The 25115-nt window shown below is 35.7% G+C and overlaps 2 protein-coding genes and 1 long non-coding RNA gene across 3 annotated transcripts; 1 reads left to right on the top strand and 2 right to left on the bottom strand.

Moving 5' to 3' along the window:
- The first annotated feature begins 923 nt into the window (after positions 1-923).
- Positions 924-1860, top strand: LOC120135565. Its single transcript, XR_005517270.1, has 2 exons — positions 924-1348; positions 1497-1860. It is a non-coding gene; the product is annotated as an uncharacterized LOC120135565 (long non-coding RNA).
- A 544-nt stretch (positions 1861-2404) lies between these two features.
- Positions 2405-3754, bottom strand: LOC120135533 (dehydration-responsive element-binding protein 2E-like). The gene is made up of 2 exons (XM_039151807.1): positions 2920-3754; positions 2405-2808 (listed from the first exon to the last, which is right to left on the bottom strand). Exons 1-2 carry the CDS (start codon positions 3670-3672, stop codon positions 2428-2430), a joined length of 1134 nt encoding a protein of 377 aa, XP_039007738.1. The 5' UTR covers positions 3673-3754; the 3' UTR covers positions 2405-2427.
- Positions 3755-18804: 15050 nt separating this feature from the next.
- Positions 18805-25115, bottom strand: LOC120135592 (probable leucine-rich repeat receptor-like protein kinase IMK3). The gene is made up of 2 exons (XM_039151853.1): positions 24333-25115; positions 18805-19005 (listed from the first exon to the last, which is right to left on the bottom strand). The coding sequence occupies exons 1-2, from the start codon at positions 25113-25115 to the stop codon at positions 18805-18807; spliced, it is 984 nt and encodes a 327-aa protein (XP_039007784.1).

The following is a 25115-nucleotide window of genomic DNA, read 5'->3' as shown; positions in this document are numbered from 1 at the left end:
TTTATAGAAAATTTTTGGAGACACTGAGCCCCCAGCGATTGGCCAACCCTGCAGGCTACTCGGATTGCATACATTGGTGCTTACCTGATGTGCGGAATGAATTGATATTCCATTTTCTGTAAAAGTGAGTGAACAATTGAAATTCTTTGTGTCCTTGCATATAGCAACCCCCGCGGGGGGGGGGGGATAGTCGAGAAAAATGATTGCTTATAACAATCAACTTCTTCCTTGTTTGTGTAGAATTTGAGGACTATAGAGGAGACTAGTAATAATGATCAGCCCTAAAAAAAAAACCTGTTGTACCCATTCTAACCATCTTCCTGAGGAAGATCTCAAGAGTTGACACTCTTCAAAAGTCGTGATTTATTGATATGATATTTGATAGGTTCACGTGAATCGTTAAATTTACTATCAACTAATCATATTCACTTAATTTATTAACCTACGAGTAGAGTAGTCATAATGAATCTCTCGACTAAGACTGAGAGAAATGATGGAACCCCTCTTCAACTCTCCTTATTCTACCTTATGGAGACAAAAAACCTTGACATCGGCCAACGATAGCTTCACCACTGTTTGCTGTTCTCTATTCAAATAAGAAGGGATAATCAACACATCCAAATTGTCCCATCAACGGGCCCAAAACTAACAGCCAAAAAGATTCGGCAAAAGCATGCTGGATCTGCTTCATTTCGTACAGTAACAATTTATCAAAAAAATGATATTGTGTCCAGCAAACACCAAACTATTAGGTAATAGTCTTTTTAGTGATAAAAATGGAAAGTGGAGTAGACATATGCCCGCACCATAATATTGCATTACAGTAACAATTATTTTTCTCTAATATTATAAATAGTATATATAACTATGGACCGAAAACCAAACATAAAAATATCAAGAAAAAATATAGAAATTATGGCAAAAATGGGGTCCATTTATTTGTGAGAGGCAAGAATCATGGTTTACGATTTCCACTAGGGAGCATAAGAAGAATAGATAGCAACAAAAACAAATTACATATTTACATGAATACATTATCAAATCCGTGAAGATTTAAGTCGGTGAAGCTGTGCTCTCCTCAGCTGCTATAAATACATTAGCTTCTCTTCTTTTAAATCATGCCAACATTCTCAGAGGGTTTTCCTTTTCCTTTCCAGTTGGTTTATTTAGCAGCCCTGCTTAGTGGTGCTCGTTTCGTTTCAGAAATTTAAGTATAGAAGAATCTGTTAAGCTCAGGAGGGATAGCGCCACACGTGATCTTCAAGTTTTTCTTATATTTAAATCCGATCACGTTGGTGCTATCCATCCTGAGCTCCATGGGTTCTTCTTGCTCTCGCGTTTCATGCAAGTACGTGGTGCTGCATTGTCCTCTGTTCTACAGGCTTGACCAATCTTTAGGAGGAAAAAAATTACCAAGTTTTTGTTGCTTTCCATGTTTAAACATGTATGCGAATCCATGGAACTGATTCCTGTTATCGATCTCATTTGATTTCCAGGTGATTAGATCATTCAAGCCGAACTGAAGACATCAGCAGCAGCGTAGGGCTTACAGGTCAAGTAAATTGTTTCCAGGTCCAGAAGATACTATTATTGTTGTTATTCTTCTTCTTCTTGTTTCCGACATGTGCATCAATAGTTGGAAGCAATCATGCATGGTTATGCCTCTCTGTTAGGATGGTCCGTGTTTATTGTTTGTATCTGGAATTGAGCCAAGTATCAAAGGGTATAGGGCCTAAGTTTGTCCCTGATTTCTTGCAAAGGCTGGACCTATACCTTGGGATTGGCAGTGGTACCTTGCTATATTTATTTTGGCTAATTGCTTATCCACATTAGTAAATATGACTCGTTTCGGTTTGAATGTAGAGTCGAAATCGATGATCGAACGACCATTAATTAGTGTTTGGGCTTTCTATCCCCATGAGGGGGTAAAAGAAGGAGAACTGAAGGAGGTTCTAGCTCTTTACTCAGTCTTGGTTGAGACTTCTATAATGACTCTTAGTATCAGAGTAAGATTATAATAATTACTTATAAATTAATAAATTAAGTGAATATAGTCGGTTGAAATTTAATTCTTTCATGTTAAGCTTGTTAAAAATTATGTCGAAGAATTGTAATTTCTCAAGGTATAAGTCTCTAAAGGTTTTATGTCCATAGATAATCTTCTTCACAGATATTATGAGGTGCAGAAGAGTGGAGATTTAAAGAAATTTCTGGGTCCTCCAGAGATTTTGAAGTGCAAAGGAGGTACAACAAAATTATAAACTTATAATTCTATTTACAACAGTCAGATCCAAAACTGAATTCAAGAATGAGTAATGAAAATACTGGAAAAAGTTGGATTAGATTGTCAACTGCTCGTATCGAAAATAGACGTATACACAAGGTTCCGAGAAACCGATATTCTTAAAAATAATGGATTAATCAAAACTATAAACCAGTGAATTTCATGGCTTCTAGGAAGTCCAAATCAGCCTCAGGTGCCAAAAAGTCCATAGTGTAATCTAAATCAAAGCCTATCTCATCATCATGGTTGAAGGCTAAGCCACTTCCACCTCTTTGAATGTAGCTCGTAGAAGGAGAATCAAGTCGATCAGAATTGTAATCTTTTTCTTTCTTAATTAAGTCAAAAGGCTTCGCATCGGCTGACAAACTATCCATACACTCCAATTTGTTCTTGAAGTCGTTAAAGAGATCACCAACAGATGATGGAGTATGAAGTTGTTGCTGGCAGCTCAAATCTTGGGGCTCATCATAAAGACTATCCAAACTGTTGTAGTTATAAAAATCAGATTCAACCTCCACTTCTGCTTTCATTTCACTCGAAGTCTTACAATAAATATCTAAACCTGTATGCTCAGTTTTCAAGTTACCATCTTCACCAAAGAAACGATTATAACTGATATCGCATTCGATGCTTACCGGCATCTCAGCTTTAACATCCTTCCAAGGCTCTAACTCCGAAATCGAAATGCCGGAATCTCGGTCTTCATTATATAGGTAATTACAATTGTGTTTCTCTGACGAATTACCCTGTAGGATTATCTTTGATTCTTCAACAGGTTGTACTGCAGGGGACTCATAAGTAGTACTTGATTCCTTTTTGGCTCTTTCATCATCGAAATGGGATGTCGAACCAGACTCGATTGAACATATCTCAATGGTGGATGAAGCAGACGCTCTGTTGCCGAAATTATCGACTGATTCCTTGGAATGGTGCTGGGGGAAATTGAGGCGAGCGTAAGGACCGTACATAGCCTTTGCTGCCTCATCATAAGCAAGAGCTGCATCAATGGCATTAGAGAAGGTTCCAAGCCAAAGCCTGTTGTTCCCTTTACTCACTAGATGATGACCACCGTTGATGGGTTGTCGGATCTCCGCCACCCACCTCCCCCATATCCTTTGCCGTACACCTCTGTACTTGCACCCGGAATTCTCAGGCCCTCCTTTCCCTCTCATACACCCTTTTTTAGAACCTTTGGCAGGAGCCTTAGAAACCCTTTGGAGGCCTTTATTTTCTTCACTGAACCGAACTTGGCTGCTGTTGTTGTTGTACCTTCTCCACTTCTCAATGGCGTCCTCTACTGATTCGCCTCCATTCCTTCTTGCTCTTGCCTTCTTATTCCTACCTCTACAACTATCCTCCATATCAGAAGAACTGCGCTTTACTTTCATTGGGAACCTCAATAACAATTGAACAAACAGAGGAAATCAGAAATATGTATGTATATATATAACTTTGTCTTTGGGAAAATAATGATAAATGGAGATGTAGACGATGTAATCTATATTTGGTAAGGATTAGCTGAGGGTTCCTTGGGAACCAAGGAAAAAAACATCAGTAAGCTGCATCAGTAAACATTTGTTTGTTTTTATATTCCCAAAATGGATAAGAGGGCGACGTGGCGTATTCTGAATGGATTAACAGTAGGGAATATAAGTCGTGGCTGAACCCCATACAACGTAGTTGAGTTCCCATCGTTAACTTGGCGTGGAAGACTTGTCTTTTGTTTAGCATCTTTCAGCGTGCACATTGCGGCGGCCACCTTTTTATGCTATGTATTTATTTATAACAGGGTAAAATATACATATGGTCCTTAGTCATAACATATTGTTTGACGATTATATGAGCTGGATGCTAACATGTTAATTAAAATATGATAAAATTTAATTTTAGAATTTTAAATAATTATACAGGTCAAGCAATTTTGAGATTATATTTTATCATATCTCAGTTAACATGTTAACTTTCAGCTCAGACGATCATTTTTTAACAAAAAATAATAAATTTAAAATATATAAATAGTCAGATATTTTTTTTCAATTTTTAATAATAAGGAGATTCAACAAAACAATAGTATACAATCAAATAATCATTTTATTACTTTTATATAGTTGAAAGATTGGACAAGATAATATACTATAATTGGGTACCATTTATGTATTTTACCCTTCATAATATTACACACGATATTACGTCTGTAGTTTCTCTTTAATCCGGTTGGCGTTGGCTCATCTTTATCCTCTATTTTCTGGAATGAGAGAGCTTAAGGGAGTTCTTCAATTCCCCACGTACTGGCAGCAACTCTAAGATGCACAATTATATATCCAAATAACAATAATAAAAACCCATCCTATGTCAGCTCTCCAACATCAAGAATTTTGTCTTCAAAGACTCACCAAGGCTATTTGCTTTGCTTTTGAATGCTGAAATTCGAGAAACAAACATAAGAGGAAGGCGATAGTTTCTCCACGAAATATGATGCACTCACACAAATAGCAAGGATCAAAATTAGAGACGCAGGGAATTGATTGCTAGCGTTTCGGAGCCGGAGCCGGAGATCGCAGACCAGGGTTCTCGCATGGAATGGCGGAGAGGGGTTTTCCGGCGGAAGGAGAGGGTTTCTGGTTAAGGTTAGTTAGAGTGAGGCGGGACGTGTCAACTCGGCCAAGTGAGTCGTAGAAACAGTCAAACAGAGGACAAGGCCTTGGTGAGTGTAGGCTTTTGATGTACAATCATCCTTAATGTATAATTGAAGTCTATCGTCTCTCGTCGTCGTCGTGTACAAGTAAAACCTGACAATTGGTTCTGAATATATAGGAAAATAATGCAATTTGAATATGGAAATAAACACCATTCTTAATTATTAACTATTTTTTTTACATCTACAAAAGGCCGGACATAAAAGACTACAAATGGCAATTAAGAATAAAAGAATATGTTTTACATTGATAAGTGCTTAATCTAGTTAATATTTTATTTTTAAATTATTTTTTAATCATTGATTTTTATGGTTTATTTGTTTATTTTAATTTATTTTCTGTGCATGAAGTACGATTCTGGAAATTGCATAAAAATGACAAAATTATGTAGTTTTTTTAATTTTTGGAATCAAAACTGGTTGGAATTCAGATTTGAATTAAACTCAAGTTTAGGATAATATTTTAAACATTATATTTTATCTTTGTATTTTAGTTTAAATATGTTTTAGTATTTTAATTAAGTTTTAGGATATTATTTTTATATTTTATATTTGTTTTAGGTATTTTAGTTTAAATAGGTTTTAGTATTTTAATTAGGATTTAGAATATTATATTATTTTTTAGATATTTTAGTTTAAATAATTTCAAGTGTTTTAATTAGGATTTAAGATGTATTAGCTTGTTTTTAGGAATTGAAGGCTATAAATACCCTCTAAGGATGAGAGCCTAGAAACATATATCTCTCATATGAGAATAAAATCTTCTTTTTTCTCTCTAGTTTTCTCTCTATTTTTCGAATACTTTTCTATTATGCTAAGTATGATTTTGGTCATGCTTAGCTAATTTTCTTTCAAGCGAAGGCTCAATTCCAAACGTGAGAATTGTAAGGTACTTAAAATCGCTTCGAATTTTCTCTCTGTTTTCTGAGTTTACTTTTCAAATCAAAACGATTTCAACATTGGTCCGTATATTGTTCTGGTAACGTTTGAAGAAGGATTTGCTTATCGAAGCATATTCAACTTCCCGAGAACAAACTTAACAAAATTGTTTGCTAAGAGGAAACTGAGATCGAAATCATTTGTTATTTAAACGACACAATCCGAGTTGGCAGCGAAGAATTGTCCTTGTAAGCTGACGTGAATCTTGAAGTAAAAATATGTTTCGATGATCCGAGAAATTTGAGACAAAGCTGAAGTCTGAGGCTGCTTTCACAATAAGTTTCTCTTTATCTCAATCTCTTTAATTTGTTTATTTAATTATTCTTAGTTTATTTAATTCTTATACATTTTCAACTTCATCTGTAACTCTATCTTCCTCTAAATCAAAAGAGTTTTACTAAATCACAAAAACCATAGTCCCCGTGGATCGACCCTTCTTCTCTATACTACATTTTCCTTTCTATTTAAGAAGCCGAAATTATTTTGATAGCAATACGACGGTTATCAAATTGGCGCCGTTGTCGGGGACTAACGGCAAGTACTGATTTATTTTTCTAGTTTTTTATTTATGACTAGAAGAAACCCATGTGAATTAGTAGATCTAGATCCGGATATCGAAACAGACACATACAACATTCTGATGGCAGAAAAACAAACGATTCGAGAACTAGTCACAACACCTGTCACTCAGACGCCATTATGCATTAATTTTCCTAGTGGCGGGACTCCGTTTCAATTAAAGACGAGACTCATTCATCTTCTTTCCACCTTCCACGGCTTTCCCACTGAAGATCCGCACAAACACTTGTTGGAATTCAACATGGTTTGCACTAGCATGAAACCACATGGAGTTATCGATGATCAAATTAAATTAAGAGTTTTCCTTTTCTCTTTAGCTGACTTGGCTAAATATTGATTATTTTATTTACCTCCAAATTTAGTTAATTCATGGGTTGACTTGAATCAAATTTTTCTTGACAGGTTCTTTCCAACGGCTAAAGCAAGCGAGTTGCGAAGGAGCATTCTTTCCATTCAGAAAAAGAACGAAGAAAGTCTTTATGACTATTTGGAGCGATTTAAAAAGCTTTGTGTACATTGTCCGCAACACGGATTAAGTGAGCAAACGTTACTTCAATCCTTTTATGAATACGTTTTACCAATGGAGATGGAAAATGGTGGATGTCGCCAGTGGAGGAGCTGTAACATCCTCAGACCCGTACCCGACCCGAATACGAGTCTGAGGTGTCACATTGACTTTTCAAACTTTGACTCTTGACAAAATTCAAAGAAAATTTAAAACTTTTATTAAAGTAAAAGCGGTTTATTTACATAAATTGACCACAATAACCAAAATCGATCAGAGCATATTTAACTCAATCAATTAGTACATGCCAACTAAATTCAAAATAACCAAACACATTTAAATCATCTATGTTCTAATCTGAAATTTTGTAAGGGAGATGTTGACCTGTCTTGCTCTTCTTCGCTTCTCTTCTCGCTTTTGTACCTACGTGTGAAACAATCACACTCTAAGTCTATGACTTAGTGAGGCATTAAATTATAAAAGAACTCTAACTATTTACACATGCATGAACATATCATCTTATAATACCACATCAAAACAATATAACATTATATATAACATATACATATCACACATTATTTTAAATCTCTAACCTTAGTTCACTATCAATATTCTTATCATTTATATCTTATAATTATATCCTCTTATATCTATTTTTTTTCTTACTCAAAATATTATTCAATTAATCAAGCAATACAAACATCATCATATAAATCATATCAGATTATCTAATAAGAAGTACATGCATGCATATAAATCATCATTAGTCACTTATCATTTAATCACATAGCACAAATACCTAACCTTCTTAATCATATACTATACCTATACCTCATCATGTCCTTGATATAAAATTTATCATATCACAAATATATATTTGTTATCATTTCTTGATTAGCCCATGTACATATGTGAGAACTATTGATATGTGAGTCTTTAGAGGTTGTGCACTAATGCTGTCATTACAGCTTGTATAAATGCACCGAAGTGCCACGTATAACTGCACCAAAGTGCCACATAGAATTGCACCAAAGTGCCACATAGAATTGCACCGAAGTGCCATATAAAATGTCCCTAAAGACCACGTAGAAATTTCCTTAAGAATCATCTATACAAAGGATCAAGTATGTGTCTCAAAAGACATCACACATGTTCCAAGGAATACATATATGTCCCGAAAGACCGCGTAGACCCTCGACTCTTGTCATGCCAACTATACCTCTAGCTCTCAAGACACAAAACATGAGCATTAATATTTATGTTTGTCACATATTCACACATTCGTATCAAATAGGCATATAGATCCATTTCACATAACTTATATCATACCTTCATGTAATCACACATCTCTTGTCACATGTCTTATTATTACATTTTTATAAGATCACACGTAGTCAAGTAGTTCATTTCCATATAAATCACACATACACGTAGATCACTTGCACGTAGAACATCTTCATAATACTCACATATCACATAGCTTATACTTGTTCTTATATCTTCTCATAACATATTCTCTTATAACTTTCTGTCATATCATTCTCACCATTTAATTTCACCTAATTCATAGTCATGTGACTTATCTTATATACCTATATTCACATACCTTATAATTACCTAGTGTACTCCATTTCACACATAGTCACATAATTACGTAATTTACTTACACATAGATCATTTCCATACCTAAATCATATAACACCTGATTCTTCCTCATAAAGTTATACTATATATTCTTATAATCTCATATTATCCTATAAGTAAATACTTATCTTGTCTGATTTTTCCATTTATTCTCATAATTATTTATACCATAACATATAATTTATATCACATATCTAATATTATTTGTATAATAAGTTAATTTATTTATTTAGTTAAATTTTACATAACTCCTATACCATAATTCTCTTTAAGTATACTTTTTCTCTATAACACTTATCTTATAGTTTGGCATCATCATTTATACTCAATTCCCTTCACTAATATATTATTCTCATATTACTCTATAGTCTAATCTTATTTAACTCATCACCCTTCTCATGTAGTCATATGATCACATTTACTATGTAACATGTATGGTCACCTATCATATAACCTATTTCACATTCCCATGTAATCATATAGATCATTCATATTAATTCCTATAACTTATCACACTACATGTATTCACACAAATCATTTAATACATACTATAATATATATCACATATACCCAAATCACACATGTGCATATGATCATAAATTTATGCATTCTAATATAAGAAATAGACTCGTTGCAAGTCTTATTTCCATTAAACATCATAAACTAACTTGTATGCACTCACCTTGGCCTCACTAAGTTCCAATCCCCTTTTATGATTTTCCTCTCTTTCGATCGAATCTTAACTTGATAATCGTTCCGGAACTTGTTCGTGCTCGATATCTATATAATCATACATTGATACATATCAGTATCCAATTGATGTATTCTAATCTATCATTTCTTAGGCTAAAAGAAAGTTATTTTCATCTTTTAATAAATGTATGCATCGATGCACTCTACAGTGTATCGATGCATTCCTTAACGTGTGCATCGATGCACTACCTGTGCATCGGTACACAATTCACCTTCGATGTTTTATTCTTAAGATGATGCATAGATGCACTCCTTATGCATCGATGCACTAATTGCATTCGATGTTCATTTATTTGAAAGTGCATCGATACACATTGAATGTGCATCGATACACTTTACCCAGAATTGTATTTTACACCCGAAAATCCTTAACTCTTCCTTCAATTCTTCTATTTTAAGCCTCTATCATGTCATTAAACTCAAATACCATTACTTAAACCAACTTGTATTAATATAAACCATCTCTATCTTCCATATCTCATCATGATTCTTAAAATTAAAAATCTTACTAAACTTTCAACTATGTTATTAATCCTTTCTAACTTCATAAATCTCTTATTCTTAGTGATGACAAGTCAAATTCCTTCTCAAATTTCACTTATTAACTCTTTTCCAGAAATTCATCTAAAAACTCATTTTCTTTAATCTCTTCTATATCTTTCATCTTGTTGTTTCAGAACAAATTAAGCTTTCCTTAAGCTTAATTATCATATAATGATCATAACTCAACCTTAAAATCAATAATTAATCAACAAGCAAAGAAACTCACCTTTGAGCTTGGAGATACGGGAGGAGGAAGAAGAAGAAAGAAAACTCTGGAGAATTCTCTCCTTTCCCACGTGGTTCCCTTATCTTATAAAAGGAATATAAAAATTTCCCTTGTCAAATGACCATTTTACCCTTTAATTCCTTTAATAATTACTAAAAACTTTTAGGAAATATTTCCAGATAAATCATTGAACTATTCAATTATTCTAATTTAATCACCAAATTCTGAAATATTTCAATTTGGTCACTAACCCGATATTGAGGATGTTACAGGAGCATTAATCACCATTACCCCAAAAACAACAAGGGAATTGATTTAAACCATGGCAATAAACTCTCAACAGTTTTCAAGTGAACCCATCCGATGGGTCCACGAGATAAGTATATTTTCCCTTGAAAATAAGTTAGATAAATTAAATGAAGTAGTTAATTCACTTGTTGCAGGAAAATCTGGAGCAACAAGAGCATGTGGGATATACACAAAGCTAGACCAACCGACAGATTATTTCCCGCTGATACAAGAAGGAGGATGGCGAGACCACCCAAACTTCAACTATGCGACAAATCAAATATCAACTTATCCTCCTCAACAACAAACGCAAAAGCCATCATTGGAGGAACTCATAGGGAAGTTAGCAAATTCACAAGAAAAGTTCATTGCATCCTAGGAAAAATCCCAAAGCCAAACCGAAACACATCTTCAAGAGTTAGATAACCAAGTCAGCCGACTAGCTCAAACTATGGGAAAATTGGAATTAAAAGGAAGACTACCTTCTCAAACAGAGTTAAATCCGAGAAAAAATATTAGTGTCATCACACTCCGAAGTGGAAAAGTTATATCACCCGAAGTTCTAGCAGAAAAAGTCGCACATCAGGAAGAACAAGAGGACACGCCACCTTTAGAAATACAAGGTACATCTGACTCACATCCTTCTCTTTCTTCTCATGAAATCAAGCCACTACCATTCCCATCAAGGTTGATGAAGCGTGATAAAAGAGTTGAAGAAAATAAGATCATAGAGGTGTTCCAAAAAGTTCAAATCAACATACCTCTTCTTGAAGTAATTCGACAAGTACCAGGGTATGCTCGATTCTTAAAATAACTTTGCACTACAAAGAGGAAATTAAGAGGGCACGAAAAGGTAAATTTGGGAGAACATGTCTCTGCAATTTTTCAACGAAAGCTCCCACCAAAGATGAAGGATCAAGGTATGTTCGCTATACCTTGCAAAATAGGTGATTTTAAAATTAAACATGCAATGTGTGACATAGGAGCTTCAATTAATGTTATGCCATTTTCTATATATAAAATGATTACTAACGAGCCTTTGAAAGAAACAGGAATAATCATACAGTTAGCTGATCGATCTGTGATCTATCTAGTGGGAGTAATGGAAAACGTCTTGGTAAAGGTCGATGTATTATTCTTTCCTGCAGATTTCTATGTCATTGATATGGAACATGATAGGTCGGATTTTTATTCCGAGGTACTCTTAGGCCGACCCTTCCTAAACACAGCACATACAAAGATCGATGTTAGAAGTGGTATACTAACAATAGAATTTGATGGTGAGATCGTTGAATTTGATGTTTACAAATCAATGAAATACCCTGATCATGTTGAAAGAATTAATTATATTGATGTTATAGATCCTTTAATTAATGAATATATTGAATCTAATTTTTCTTATGATCTTTTTAAGGATCCTGAACTTTGCCACGAAGAGGAAGAAAGGGTGTTTGAAAATATTATTTCAATCAATTCTGATTTATCTTTATCTTCCTCTAAAATTAAAATTTTACCTTCTGTTTTACAGGCACCTGAGATAGAATTAAAGCAATTACCAGAGCATTTGAAATATGTCTTTTTGGGCGAAAATGAAACTTTTCCAGTGACCATCTCAAGTAAATTATCCGAAGGAGAAGAGGAAGCTTTGGTAGCGGTATTGTGCTCTCACAAAGAAGCCATAGGATAGACCATTGTCGACATTAAAGGATTAAGTCCCTCGACTTACATGCATAAGATCAAAGTCGAAGAAGAAGCAAAGCCATCACGTGAAGGACAACGTCGATTAAATCCACCGATGATGGAAGTAGTAAAAAAAGAAATTCAAAAACTCCTTGATGCTGACGTAATCTATCCAATTTCGGATAGTAATTGGGTAAGTCCGATTCATGTGGTTCCCAAGAAAACGAGAGTCACAGTGTTCAAAAATCAAGAAGGGGAGTTAGTGCCAACAAAAGTTCAAAATGGATGGCGAGTTTGTATTAATTACATGAAGTTGAACTCTCTTACTCGAAAAGATCATTTTCCTCTTCCTTTTATAGATCAAATAATTGAAAGATTAGTTGGTAAAACTCATTATTGTTGCCTTGATGGTTTTTCAAGTTTTTTTCCAAATCTAGTGGCGCCAAAGGATAAAAAAACAACTTTTACTTGTCCCTTCGGTACATTTTCATATAGACGAATGCCCTTTGGTCTTTGTAACGCACCGACCACCTTCCAAAGATACATGTTAAGTATATTTTCCGACTATGTGGAGAAGGGCATTAAAATCTTTATGGATGACTTCACGGTTTATGGTAATTCTTTTAATGAATGTCTTGATAATTTAACTAATGTGCTTAAAAGATGCTTAGAATATATCCTTGTTTTGAACTATGAAAAATGTCATTTTATGGTTGATAAAGGGTTAATTTTAGGTCATATTGTTTCCTCAAAAGGGATTGCGATTGATAAAGCTAAAACAAATGTTATACGCTCATTTCCTTACCCCACAACTGTGAGAAAAATTCGTTCTTTTCTTGGTCATGCAGGATTTTACTGCAGGTTTATTAAAGACTTTTTGGAGATAGCACAACATTTATGCAATCAACTTCAAAAGGATCAATACTTTGACTTTAATTTAAAATGCAAGGAGTCTTTCGATTCATTCAAGGAAAAGCTTATTTCAGCTCCAATTGTTCAGCTGCCAGATTGGAATCATCCTTTTAAACTTACATGTGAATCATCGGACACTAGCGTTGGAGCCGTTCTCGGCCAAAAAATAGGGAAAAAGCCACATGTCATAGCCTATGCATCCCAAACTTTGGACTCGGCTCAGAAAAATTATTCGACTACGGAAAAAGAACTTTTTGCTATAATTTTTGCTTTAGAAAAATTTAGATCATATTTGCTTGGTACTAAAATTACTGTTTTTTCTGATCATCCAGCTATAAGGTATTTAATAAGCAAAAAGGAAGAAAAACTGAGGCTTATCCGGTAGATCCTGCTTTTACAGGAATTTAACTTGGAAATCAAAGACAAAAAGAAATGCGAAAATATGGTAGCAGATCACTTGAGTCGAATTCTCTTTTCCACATCCGAACCACCATTTAGAGAAGAATTTCCTGAAGAAAAACTGATGGTGGCACAAAGCATAACTCCATGGTTTGCAGACATGGTTAATTATTTGGCCACATGTAAGTTACCATTAGATTTGCCGAGAGCTGAAATCAATCGAATTAAGTGAGAATCCCGATACTATATTTGGGACGATCCTTATTTATGGAAGCATTGCTCGGATCAGGTAATTCGACGATGTATTGTCGAAAGTGAGGTAAACTCAATTTTACAATTTTGTCATTCTTACTCTTGCGGTGGTCATTTTGGGCCAAAACGTACAGCTCATAAACTTCTTGAATGCGGTTTCTATTGGCCTAACATCTTTCGGGATTCTTTTCTATTTTGTAAAACTTGTGAAAGATGTCAACGTACAAGTAATTTAAGCCGTAGGAATGAAATACCGCTTAATTCTATACAAGTTTGTGAAATTTTTATGTTTGAGGAATTGACTATATGAGTCCTTTTACTTCGTCATTTGGAAATACTTAAATTATTTTAGCTGTGGATTATGTTTCTAAATGGGTAGAAGGTAAATCCACTCGGAATAATGATGCTAAAACTACAGTTAAGTTTTTGAAAAATATTTTTTCCATGTTTGGCATGCCACAGGCTATAATAAGCGACAGAGGAACACATTTCATCAATCGAGTAATCGAGTCGCTAATGAAGAAATTTGGAGTAACTCAAAGAATTGCTACTGCTTACCATTCACAAACAAATGGATAGACAGAAGTATCAAATCGAGAAATTAAAACAATTCTTAAGAAAATTGTTAAACTGGATCGAAAGGATTGGAGTTTAAAATTAACCGATGCACTTTGGGCATATCAAACTACTTATAAAGGTCCCATTGGGATGCCACCATACCGGCTTATTTTCGGTAAACCATGTCATTTACCGGTCGAGTTAGAACATCGGGCTTATTAGGTCGTTAAACAATGTAACATGGACATGGATGTAATTGGTGAAGCTCGGAAATTACACATTCAAGAACTTGAGAAAATCCGAAGAAATGCCTATGATAATGCTCGAATATTTAAAGAAAAAACAAAAGAATTTCACGATAGTAAAATTTCTTTTAAAACTTTTTCTGTCGTTCAAAAGATTTTATTATTTAACTCCAAATTTAAACTTTTTGTAGGAAAACTCATCAAAATGGCTCAGACCGTTTACAGTTACTCAAGTATTTCCTCACGGTGCTGTTGAAATTGAAGATAACTCAGGAATATGATTTAAAGTTAATGGTCAAAGATTGAAGCCATATTATGAAAATGCTCAGGGTTGGTCTAATCAAATAAATCAATTTAGAGGAACTCACGCTTTGAAAAATCAGGTCGTGGAGCTAACGACGTTAAACAAAAGCGCTTTATGGGAGACAACCCATTTCGTTATATTTTTGTTTTTTTTTTGTTTTTTTTCGTTTTATTTTCAACGAACTTTATTTCATTCTATTTTTTTATTTTGAGTAATTTTATTTTATTTTGAGTAATTTTATTTTATTTTTCTCTGAACAGATATGATTTCTGATCGAATGTTTCTTACCTTCGCCCGGGCTCGTCTCGACATGACCATGGTCGCGGTCGCCACTAGATTGAGGAGTATTCCTTTTCCCTATCTTTGATTTTAAATTTGATATACGTTTTGGGACAAAACGAAATAAGTGAGGGGGAGGATAAACATATGTCAAATTTTTCCTTGACTTATTTAATTGTTTGAAATTGAGTTATTCTGATGTTGATATGTTGGGATCGTTGGTTGCTAGTCTTGAATTTCGCTTTATACACTTTCTTCTTTTTGGATAATGACCATGATTTTGATCGAATTTAATTTGCATGATTGGTGATTGATATAGCTAGTGAATTTTTGTTGAGTATTGATATCTCATGCTTTTGTCGATATAGATGAACTTGACTCAATGCATATAAACTTTTCTTGTGAGATTTGAGCCTAACGAGCATACATTTTCTTTCTTGCTCATTGTTTAACTTGTGTGTGCCAAACTAATTAGGATATTCTAGAACTTGTAATCACAATGCATATCAAGACTACATGTTGAACGTAATGTTTTAATGTGATAGGGGCACCTAGGATAAACCCATTTTTCCCAAAAAGCCTACCCGTTTATATATCCACTAGTGAACCACGTTTGATCCTATTTCCCTTTTTTTGTTTTACACCTCATAATTAAACCCAAAGATTTTGTTTTTATTTTTTTCTCTCTTCTCACACCCTTATTGAGACTTGAGATCTTGTATCATTGTTGTTCCACGAAAAAAATTCAATGTTTAAAAAAAATCGAAAAAAACAAGTTGTTAACTGTTTCGAACAAAAAAAAGAAGAAGAAGAAGAAAATGACCCTTTGTTAAAAAAAGGAAGGAAAAATTGATCGCTTCAATTGTCTTTCATCTATTCTTTTTCCTTGTTTTGTTCTTCATTGCGCTCCATGTTAATTCGTGGACTGTTCTTAATTATTTTGATCTCTTGTTTTGGTATTTTAAACCCTTCTTTTTAGCCTTTCTCTACCCTAACCTAAGCCCCGTTACACCTTGTTTAAAGACCCCTTGATTATTGCATTATGTTCATTTTTCGTAGTAGAGACCTGATTGGATTCCAAACCTATGGGTAATATTTTGGTTAGTTTTGGTTTGAGCAATTTCATTTACCCTAAATACTTTGAGTGGATATATGTGTGAATCTTTATGAGGTATTGAGTCATGTTTCATTGAAATAGGCAATTAATTGGGATATCTTGCTTATTTTAAATTTTCTTGGTTATGTTTTTGCTTGATTATAACTTGAATTCGACAAATGTCATGGAATTAATTCGATTGGAAGTTTAAGGAATAAATTAAAATTTGAAGATGACAACTTATGATTTTGATATGTTAATTGAGGAATGCTTGAGGACAAGCATTGAATAAGTGAGGGGGAATTTGATAAGTGCTTAATTTAGTTAATATTTTACTTTTAAATTACTCCTTAATCATTGATTTTTGTGGCTTATTTGTTCATTTTAATTCATTTTCTGTACAGGACTTAAGATTCTGGAAATTGCACAAAAATGACACAATTCTGCAGTTTTTTTCATTTTCAGAATCAAAGCTGGCTGTAATTCGGATTTGAATTAAACTCAAGTTTAGGATAATATTTTAAACATTATATTTTATCTTTGTATTTTAGTTTAAATATGTTTTAGTATTTTAATTAAGTTTTAGGATATTATTTTTATATTTTATCTTTGTTTTAGGTATTTTAGTTTAAATAGTTTTAGCATTTTAATTAAGATTTAGAATATTATATTATTTTTTAGGTATTTTAGTTTAAAAAATTTTAAGTATTTTAATTAGGATTTAAAATGTTTTAGCTTGTTTTTAGGAATTTGAAGGCTATAAATACCCTCTAAGGATGAGCCTATAAACATCTCTCTCATTTGAGAATAAAATCATCTCTTTTTTTTTCTTTCTACTTTTCTCTCTATTTTTCGCATATTTTTCTATTATGCTAAGTATGATTTTGGTCATACTTAATTAATTTTCTTTCAAGCGAAGACTAAAGCGAAGACTCAATTCCAAACGTGAGAATTGTAAGGTACTTAAATCGCTTCGAATTTTCTCTCTATTTTCTGAGCCTACTTTTCAAATCAAAACGATTTCGACATTGGTCTGGATATTGTTCTGGTTAACCTTTGAAGAAGGATTTACTTATTGAATCATATTCAACTTCCCGAGAACACACTTAGCAAAATTGTTTGCTAAGAGGAAACTGGGTCAGAATCAGTTGTTATTGAAACAACACAATCCGAGTTGACAGCGAAGAATTGTCCTTGTAAGCTGTCGTGAATCTTGAAGTAAAAATCTGTTTCGATGATCCGAAGAATTTGAGACAAAGGTGAAGTCTGAGGCTGCTTTCACAATAAGTTTCTCTTTATCTCAATCTCTTTAATTTGTTTATTTAATTATTCTTATTCTTATTTTATTTTATTTTTATATTTAATTTTAAAAAAACAACTTTTAAAAATCCCCTTTTATATTTATTACTATTACTATTTATTATTTTATTATTTTTTTCTTTTTTTATAATTATTTATTTTATTATACTTTTTCAACTTCATTTGAACTCTATCTTCCTCTAAATCAAAAGAGTTTTAATAAATCACAAAAATCATAGTCCCTGTGGATTGATTCTGCTTCTTTATACTACATTTTCCTTTCTATTTAAGAAGTCGAAATTATTTTTGATAGCAATACTACGATTATAGTAATATATACAATTTGAAGTTTATAATTATGTATCTGCACCCCAAAATGCTGTAAAATGAATGAAGAAACTCTATTGACTTGCTGTTGCTGCAATTTTAGCACCATCATCACCAGCAGCGACGGCCGTCTCGGGCTTAATCTCCTCTAATTGCTGCAGAACCTGTTGAGCTTCGGGACGTGCTGCAGGTGAGGGATCAACACAATGAAGAGCCAGTTTCAATGTGTTAAGCAACTCATCATTTATGGTTTGTGTATTTCTCATCAGCTCCAAATTACTTCATTAGTCCATTCCTCTTTTACGATCGAAGCCACCCACTGCAGCAAGTCCATTCCGTTCATCGGCTCGCCCGGGGATTTCCCCGTAAGAAGCTCCAGTATGATCACTCCCAGACTGTACACGTCGGTCTTCGTGCTGGCATTCTTTAGCTTTGAGAGTTCTGGTGCTCTGTAGCCTAGTGTTCCCGCTGTGGCGATCACGTTTGTGCTGGCAGCGCGGTCATTAGCCTTGAAAGTCCGAAATCTACAATGTGGGCGTTGCTTTGCTCGTCAAGTAGTATATTGCTTGATGTGAGGTTTCCATGGATCATATTCTCTTATGTAGGTGGTTCAATCCTCTTGTAACACCGATTGCTATTTTCATCCTCGTCGGCCAATCGATGACAATTTCCGGCCCTCAAGCTGCGGACGAAATTTGACATTGTTAGCCATGGCAAAAGAAATGTGTAGTGAGAATATAAATGTTCAAGGTAGTTGAATCTACTTACCATGGAGGAAAGATGCAAAACTCCCTTTAGGCATGTAATCAAATACAAGAAGCTTCTCTCCCTTAGGTCCCAAGTAATAAGCCCTAAGAGCAAGAATATTGGGATGCCGGATCTTCCCGAGTGCCGCCACCTCGGCCTCGAACTCCCGCAGTCCCTTCATAGTCTTCTCCCTCAATCTCTTCATAGAAACTTGATTTCCATCTTCTAAAGTTGCCTTATACGCCGTACCTTAAGTGTTCTTCCCCATAATCTCAGCCGTGGCACACAATAGATCATCAGCTGTAAACACAAACGGACCATTAAAGTGGACTAATTTCCCACCCATTTTGCCGCCTGCTTCGACCTCAGTGCCGATTACCGAAACCCCCTTCTCAGTTTTCCCCATGACGGCGCCCATATTACCACACTCTTGCTTCAAACTAGCCTTTTTCTTCAACAAGCACCAGAGTAAGATTAAGCACAATATCAATAGAATTACTAGAAGGCCACCGACTGCTATGAGAATGATCTCCTTGATACTAAGTTTCCTGTGATAACGACAACGATGCTTCGGTACCTCTGTCGGTGCCGGAGAAAGATTTAACGGGGCAGGAGAATGACATATAGTCGATGTGCTGTAGCCGCATAGCTCAAGATTACCCACAAAAGAGCTTGAATTGAATTTTTTTGGCTAGGACAGTGTTGGATCATAAACTTGATCCATTATGGGAGCCTAAACCCAAACCTAAACTAAATTGATGTCATTACTTACATCATTTAATTAAAGATGTCATTGCTTACATCATTTAAGTAATGATGTCATTGCTTACATCAATTTAGTTAGGTGAGAGTTAGATATTTGTTGAATTTGTAATGGTTTAAATTAGTTTATTTGTGTGGTGTAGGATTGTTCTTGAGTAGTATAAATACCCCTTCACATTTTAGTTTTAAGCATCAAGAAAAATTAAGAGCTTCTAAGTGAGTGAAGAAAGTCTTATAAGAGTGAGTTGTAGTTCTTGTTTTTGAGTGAGAGTGCTCTTGTAATATTTGTTTGAGTTTCAATAAAAGTTGTTTGTGTGAATGTTTTATTTCCAACAAAGTGGCATCAGAGAGAGTTGGAAAGATCGAAGGTCTCGACGAGAGGAATCCGCCGCCGCCAGAATTTTCTCAATCTGAGTTCTGACGCACCGCCACGCACCGCCGGAAGACTGCTGTCAGAAAATCGAGTTGACTCACCGAGTTGGAGCCCTTGACCGAGTTGTTCAAGTTCCTCCCAAGGTTTTTTCGGCGTTCTGGATTCATTCGTGCAATCGGATTTTACAAAATCTCATTATATTGAGAGATATGGCAAATGGTATGGCACCATTCCAAGTTCCGACACTCAACTACGACAATTGGAGTATCAAAATGAAGGCACTTCTTGGATCACAAGATGTGTGGGATATCATAGAGAAAGGCTATAATGAGCCTGCGGATGATGATGCTTTTGCTACTCTTACACCAGATCAAAAGACAACTTTTGGCATATTCCGAGCTACTGCAAATGTAAGTTGGAGTATCAACATAATCTTAAAAACAAGGGCTGAAGCTTTTCCAATTTTTTCAGCCGGTTCACCGCATATTAGGGAAATTTGGGATTTGGTTCGATTCAAAGGGCAAAATGTTTCATGGCATAAACTTATTTGGTTTCCATTGCATATTCCAAAGTTTAGCTTGATAACTTGGATGGCATTACTGAACAAATTGCCTACTAGAGATCGCCTACTTCGAATGGGAATTACCACAGACAGTCTTTGTGTTAATTGTTGCAACTCTTACGAGACAAGGGACCATCTCTTTTCGCAATGTTCTCTAGCAGTGGAACTATGGTATTCAATTTTGAATCTTAATGGGATGAAGATCACTTACTTATCATGGGATGAAATGGTTTTAAAGGCATGTTCATCATGGAAAGGGAAGTCTCTTCTTACTTCCATCTTGAAAATTTCCTGGACTGCTTTTATTTACTCTCTGTGACAAGAAAGAAACCAGAGAATATTCCAAGGACGTCGTAGAACGATTGATTGCTTGCTCAAAGATGTTAAAGACGTTGTTGGAATCCGCCTTAGGGGAACAAATATTAATAGACTAGATAGTACTAACCTAATACTTTGTAATGCTTGGGGTATAGTCTAACCAATCATTTTGTAGGCTGTAATTTTGATTCTTTCATTGTTGATTGGTTGATGGTTGTAACTAAACCTTGATTTGGGTAATAAAATCAGAATTATCCACACACAAAAAAAGACAACTTTGAAGGATTCAAGAAAGAGAGACAAGAAGGCTCTCTACCTCATCTATCAAGCATTAGATGATGATGGTTTTGAAAAGATTTCAAGTGCAAGCTCTAGCAAGGAAGCGTGGGAGAAGCTACAAGCCTCTTACAAAGGATCCGAGCAAGTGAAGAAGGTTCGTGTCCAAACATTAAGAGGTGAATTCGAATCCTTAAACATGAAAGCATCTGAGTATATTTCAGATTATTTCTCAAGAGTAGTAGCTGTTTCTAATCAATTAAAAAGAAATGGTGAAAAGTTAGACGATGTGAGGATAATAGAGAAGATACTCCGTTCGTTGGATCCCAAATTTGAGCACATCGTCGTGACGATTGAAGAAACTAAAGACTTGGAAGAAATGACGATCGAGCAACTCCAAGGATCATTGCAAGCATACGAAGAGAAGCATAAGAAGAAGCATGAGTTTACTGAGCAACTCCTCAAGCTGCAACTCAAAGATATGCATGAAAGCCAACGCAATGATAGAAACCAACGTGGCTAAGGCAGAGGTAGAGGCCATGGACGAGGTGGAAGTCGAGGTCGTGGACGAGGTTGGAATTACAACAACAATGATTCCAACAACAACTATGAGAAAGGAGAAAGCTCAACACGAGGCCGTGGAAGAATCAATCCGAACTCAAGGCGTGATAAATCTCAAGTTCGATGTTATAATTGTCAAAAGTTTGGGCATTATGCTTCAGAATGTAGAGCTCCCAACAACAAAATTGAGGAGAAGGCTAACTACGTGGAGGAAAAGACAGATGGCAAAGAAACTCTTCTTCTAGCACGAAAGGAAACTGATGGTGGCCAAGCAAATTCCTGGTATCTTGACAGTGGTGCAAGCAATCACATGTGTGGAAGGAAAGACATGTTCGTGGAGCTAGACGAGTCAGTAAGCGGAAATGTTTCGTTTGGAGATGATTCCACAATTGCAGTGAAAGGGAGAGGTAACATTCTTATCCGTTTGAAAGATGGGAGACATCAATTTATTTCAAATGTCTACTATGTGCCCAATATGAAAAGTAACATCTTAAGTTTAGGGCAACTGGTAGAGAAAGGTTATGATATTCATATGAATAATTATAATCTTTCTATAAAAGATGATAAGAATAACTTCATTGTTAAAGTGCCGATGTCAAAGAATAGAATGTTCTTGATTAACATACAAAATGATGTTGCAAAGTGCCTGAAAGCTTGCTATAAAGATGCATCATGGCTTTGGCATCTTCGATTTGAGCATCTCAATTTTGGAGGTCTAGAGCTGCTATCTAAGAAGGAGATGGTGAAGGGACTACCTCGCATCAACCATCCTGATCAGCTTTGTGAAGGATGTCTAGCTGGGAAACAATTCAGGAAAAGATTTCCAAAGGAGTCAGAGACAAGAGCCAAGAAGCCACTTGAGCTCATCCATACCGATGTGTGTGGACCGATCAAGCCGAGCTCTCTCGGTAACAGTAACTATTTTCTTCTCTTCATTGATGATTTTTCAAGAAAAACCTGGGTATATTTCTTGAAACAGAAGTCAGAAGTTTTCGAAGTCTTCAAGAAGTTCAAAGCAGCAGTGGAAAGATAAAGCGGTAGAAAGATCAAAGCCATGAGATCCGACCGAGGTGGAGAATTTACTTCCAAGGAGTTTCAAGAGTTTTGTGAAGCAAATGGAATTCGTCGACCAATGACAGTTCCTAGATCCCCCCAGCAAAATGGTGTGGTAGAAAGAAAGAATAGAACAATCCTCGACATGGCACGAAGCATGCTCAAAAGCAAGAAACTACCCAAAGAATTTTGGGCGGAAGCAGTATCATGTGCAGTCTACTTGTCAAATCGATCTCCAACAACAAGAAGTGTATGGGGAAAGACACCGCAAGAGGCATGGAGTGGAAGAAAGCCTGGCATTTCCCACTTGAGAACCTTTGGAAGTATAGCCCATGTTCACGTACCAGACGAGAGAAGAACGAAGCTTGATGATAAAAGCGAGAGTTTTATCTTCATCGGCTATGATGCTAATTCGAAGGGCTACAAGTTGTACAATCCAGACAATAAAAAGTTTGTGATTAGTCTAGATGTAGTCTTCAACGAAGAAGGAGAATGGGATTTTAACTCTCATACAGATGACTTCAATTTCTTTCCTCAGTTTGAAGAAAGATGAGCAGACAATGAGGGAGCAACTAGATGAATCTCAATAAGAGCTTGCAACTCCACCCACTTCACCAACATCAACCACTCAAGGAGACTCATCACCTTCATCATCGTCAAGTGGGAGTTAAAGTGAAAGAGTTATGCAACGCATAAGAAGCCTTAGAGATCTCTATGAGGTAACTGAACGACAAGATAATCTTACATTATTTTGTCTGTTTGCCGATTGTGAATCAGTGAGCTTTCAAGAAGAGGTACAAGAAAAGAAATTGAGAGATGCGATGGACGAAGAAATCAAGGCCCGAGAAGAATGACACATGGGAACTTACCTCACTTCCCAAGGGACATAAGGCGATAGGTGTCAAATGGGTGTACAAAACAAAGCAAAACGCCAAAGGAGAGATTGAAAGGCACAAGGCGAGGCTAGTTGCTAAAGGCTATAGTCAAAAGGCTGGAATTGACTATGATGAGGTATTTGCTCCTGTTGCTCGATTGGAGACTATCAGACTAATCATTTCTTTGGCAGCTCAAAACAAGTGGAAGATACCACTATATAAGGGAGTATGTTGCAAGAAAAGATGTGGAAGTTGAATACGTGAAGTCACAAGATCAAGTTGCTGATATTTTTACCAAGCCACTGACCAGCGAAGACTTCTTAAGATTAAGGAACCTACTACGGGTCACGAGATCAAGTTTAAGGGGGGGTGTTGGATCATAAACTTGATCCATTATGGGAGCCTAAACCCAAACCCAAACTAAATTGATGTCATTACTTACATCATTTAATTAAAGATGTCATTGCTTACATCAATTTAGTTAGGTGAGAGTTAGATATTTGTTGAATTTGTAATGGTTTAAATTAGTTTATTTGTGTGGTGTAGGATTGTTCTTGAGTAGTATAAATACCCCTTCCCATTTTAGTTTTAAGCATCAAGAAAAATTAAGAGCTTCTAAGTGAGTGAAGAAAGTCTTATAAGAGTGAGTTTTAGTTCTTGTTTTTGAGTAAGAGTGCTCTTGTAATATTTGTTTGAGTTTCAATAAAAGTTGTTTGTGTGAGTGTTTTATTTCCAACAGCCAGATGGGACAACACCAGATAGATTGTTGTAAGAAACATTGAAATCACTAAGATTGGTTAGTCCGGCAAGCGAATCCAGTATTTCACCGGAAAACTTATTCCGGGATAAATCCAAAGAGACAAGAGAGGATATATTGGAAAAGTTAAAAGGAAAGCTCCCATTGATGGAATTGTTTGATAAATCTAGTAATTAGAGCTTTGACAGTGTCCCTATTTGATCAGGAATGGTCCCTGAAATCTGGTTATGGCTCAAAGAACCTGTTGTAATAAACTCAACTCGCTCAAAGAAACTGGAATTGTCCCAGTAAGGAAATTATAATCAAGCGACAAGACTTGAAGTTGGTAAGGTTTGGTTCCTGTTCCAACCCAGGTATCAGGGACAGAACCAGAAAGATTGTTGTGTTGCAAAGCAAGAATGGTGAGTGAAGGCAAACGAGTCAGACCAACAGGGATGGAACCGAACAAAGAATTATAGCTCAAATTAAGTCTAAACAACCTAGTTGAGTTCACAAGACTCGGAGGAATGTTACCAGTGAGTGAGTTGTTGCTAAGATCAAGAGTTTGAAGAGAGTGACAGTTACCGATCGTCGGAGGGATCGAACCGGAAAGCAGGTTGTTGAAGAGGTAAACCCCTCGGAGATAAGGCCGAAACCCGAGCGACCGAGGGAGTGGACCGGCGAGAACATTTTCATGGAGGCTAAGCTTTTTGAGTGCTTTAAGCTGACCGTCTTTTTCTGAAATGCGACCGCCTAGGCGACGCCATGGAAGCTGGATATAGATGACTCGTCCATTGACGCACTTGATTCCTGCCCAAGCACCGGAGCAAACTCCATAGCCGCCGGTGTCGTTCCAGGTGCGTAGGAAGCCTCTGGAGTCGACTAGTTCGTGCTTGAAGGCTCGAAGAGCTCGATAATCAGCTGGGTTTACAATGACACCATCTGAGGCCGAAAGAGATGAAAAGGGCAGCAGAAAGAGGAACAAGCAGGCCAATAGAAAAGAAGTATTTGCATGGAAGAGATGAGAAGAATAAGTATTTTCCAT

The sequence above is a fragment of the Hibiscus syriacus genome, unplaced genomic scaffold (assembly GCF_006381635.1).
Source record: "Hibiscus syriacus cultivar Baekdansim isolate YM2019G1 unplaced genomic scaffold, ASM638163v2 tig00110610_pilon, whole genome shotgun sequence".
Lineage (NCBI taxonomy): Eukaryota > Viridiplantae > Streptophyta > Magnoliopsida > Malvales > Malvaceae > Hibiscus > Hibiscus syriacus.
This window is presented reverse-complemented; position numbering and strand designations above follow the sequence as displayed.

Coding starts and splice junctions, on each gene's coding strand:
- LOC120135592 (XM_039151853.1), bottom strand. CDS start 25,115: ATGGAAAATACTTATTCTTCTCATCTCTTCCATGCAAATACTTCTTTT. Junction 19,006..24,332: donor AGTTGAGTTTATTACAACAG/GTTCTTTGAGCC, acceptor TGCTTGTTGAAG/AAAAAGGCTAGTTTGAAGCA.
- LOC120135533 (XM_039151807.1), bottom strand. CDS start 3,672: ATGAAAGTAAAGCGCAGTTCTTCTGATATGGAGGATAGTTGTAGAGGT. Junction 2,809..2,919: donor ATGTTAAAGCTGAGATGCCG/GTAAGCATCGAA, acceptor AGTGAAATGAAA/GCAGAAGTGGAGGTTGAATC.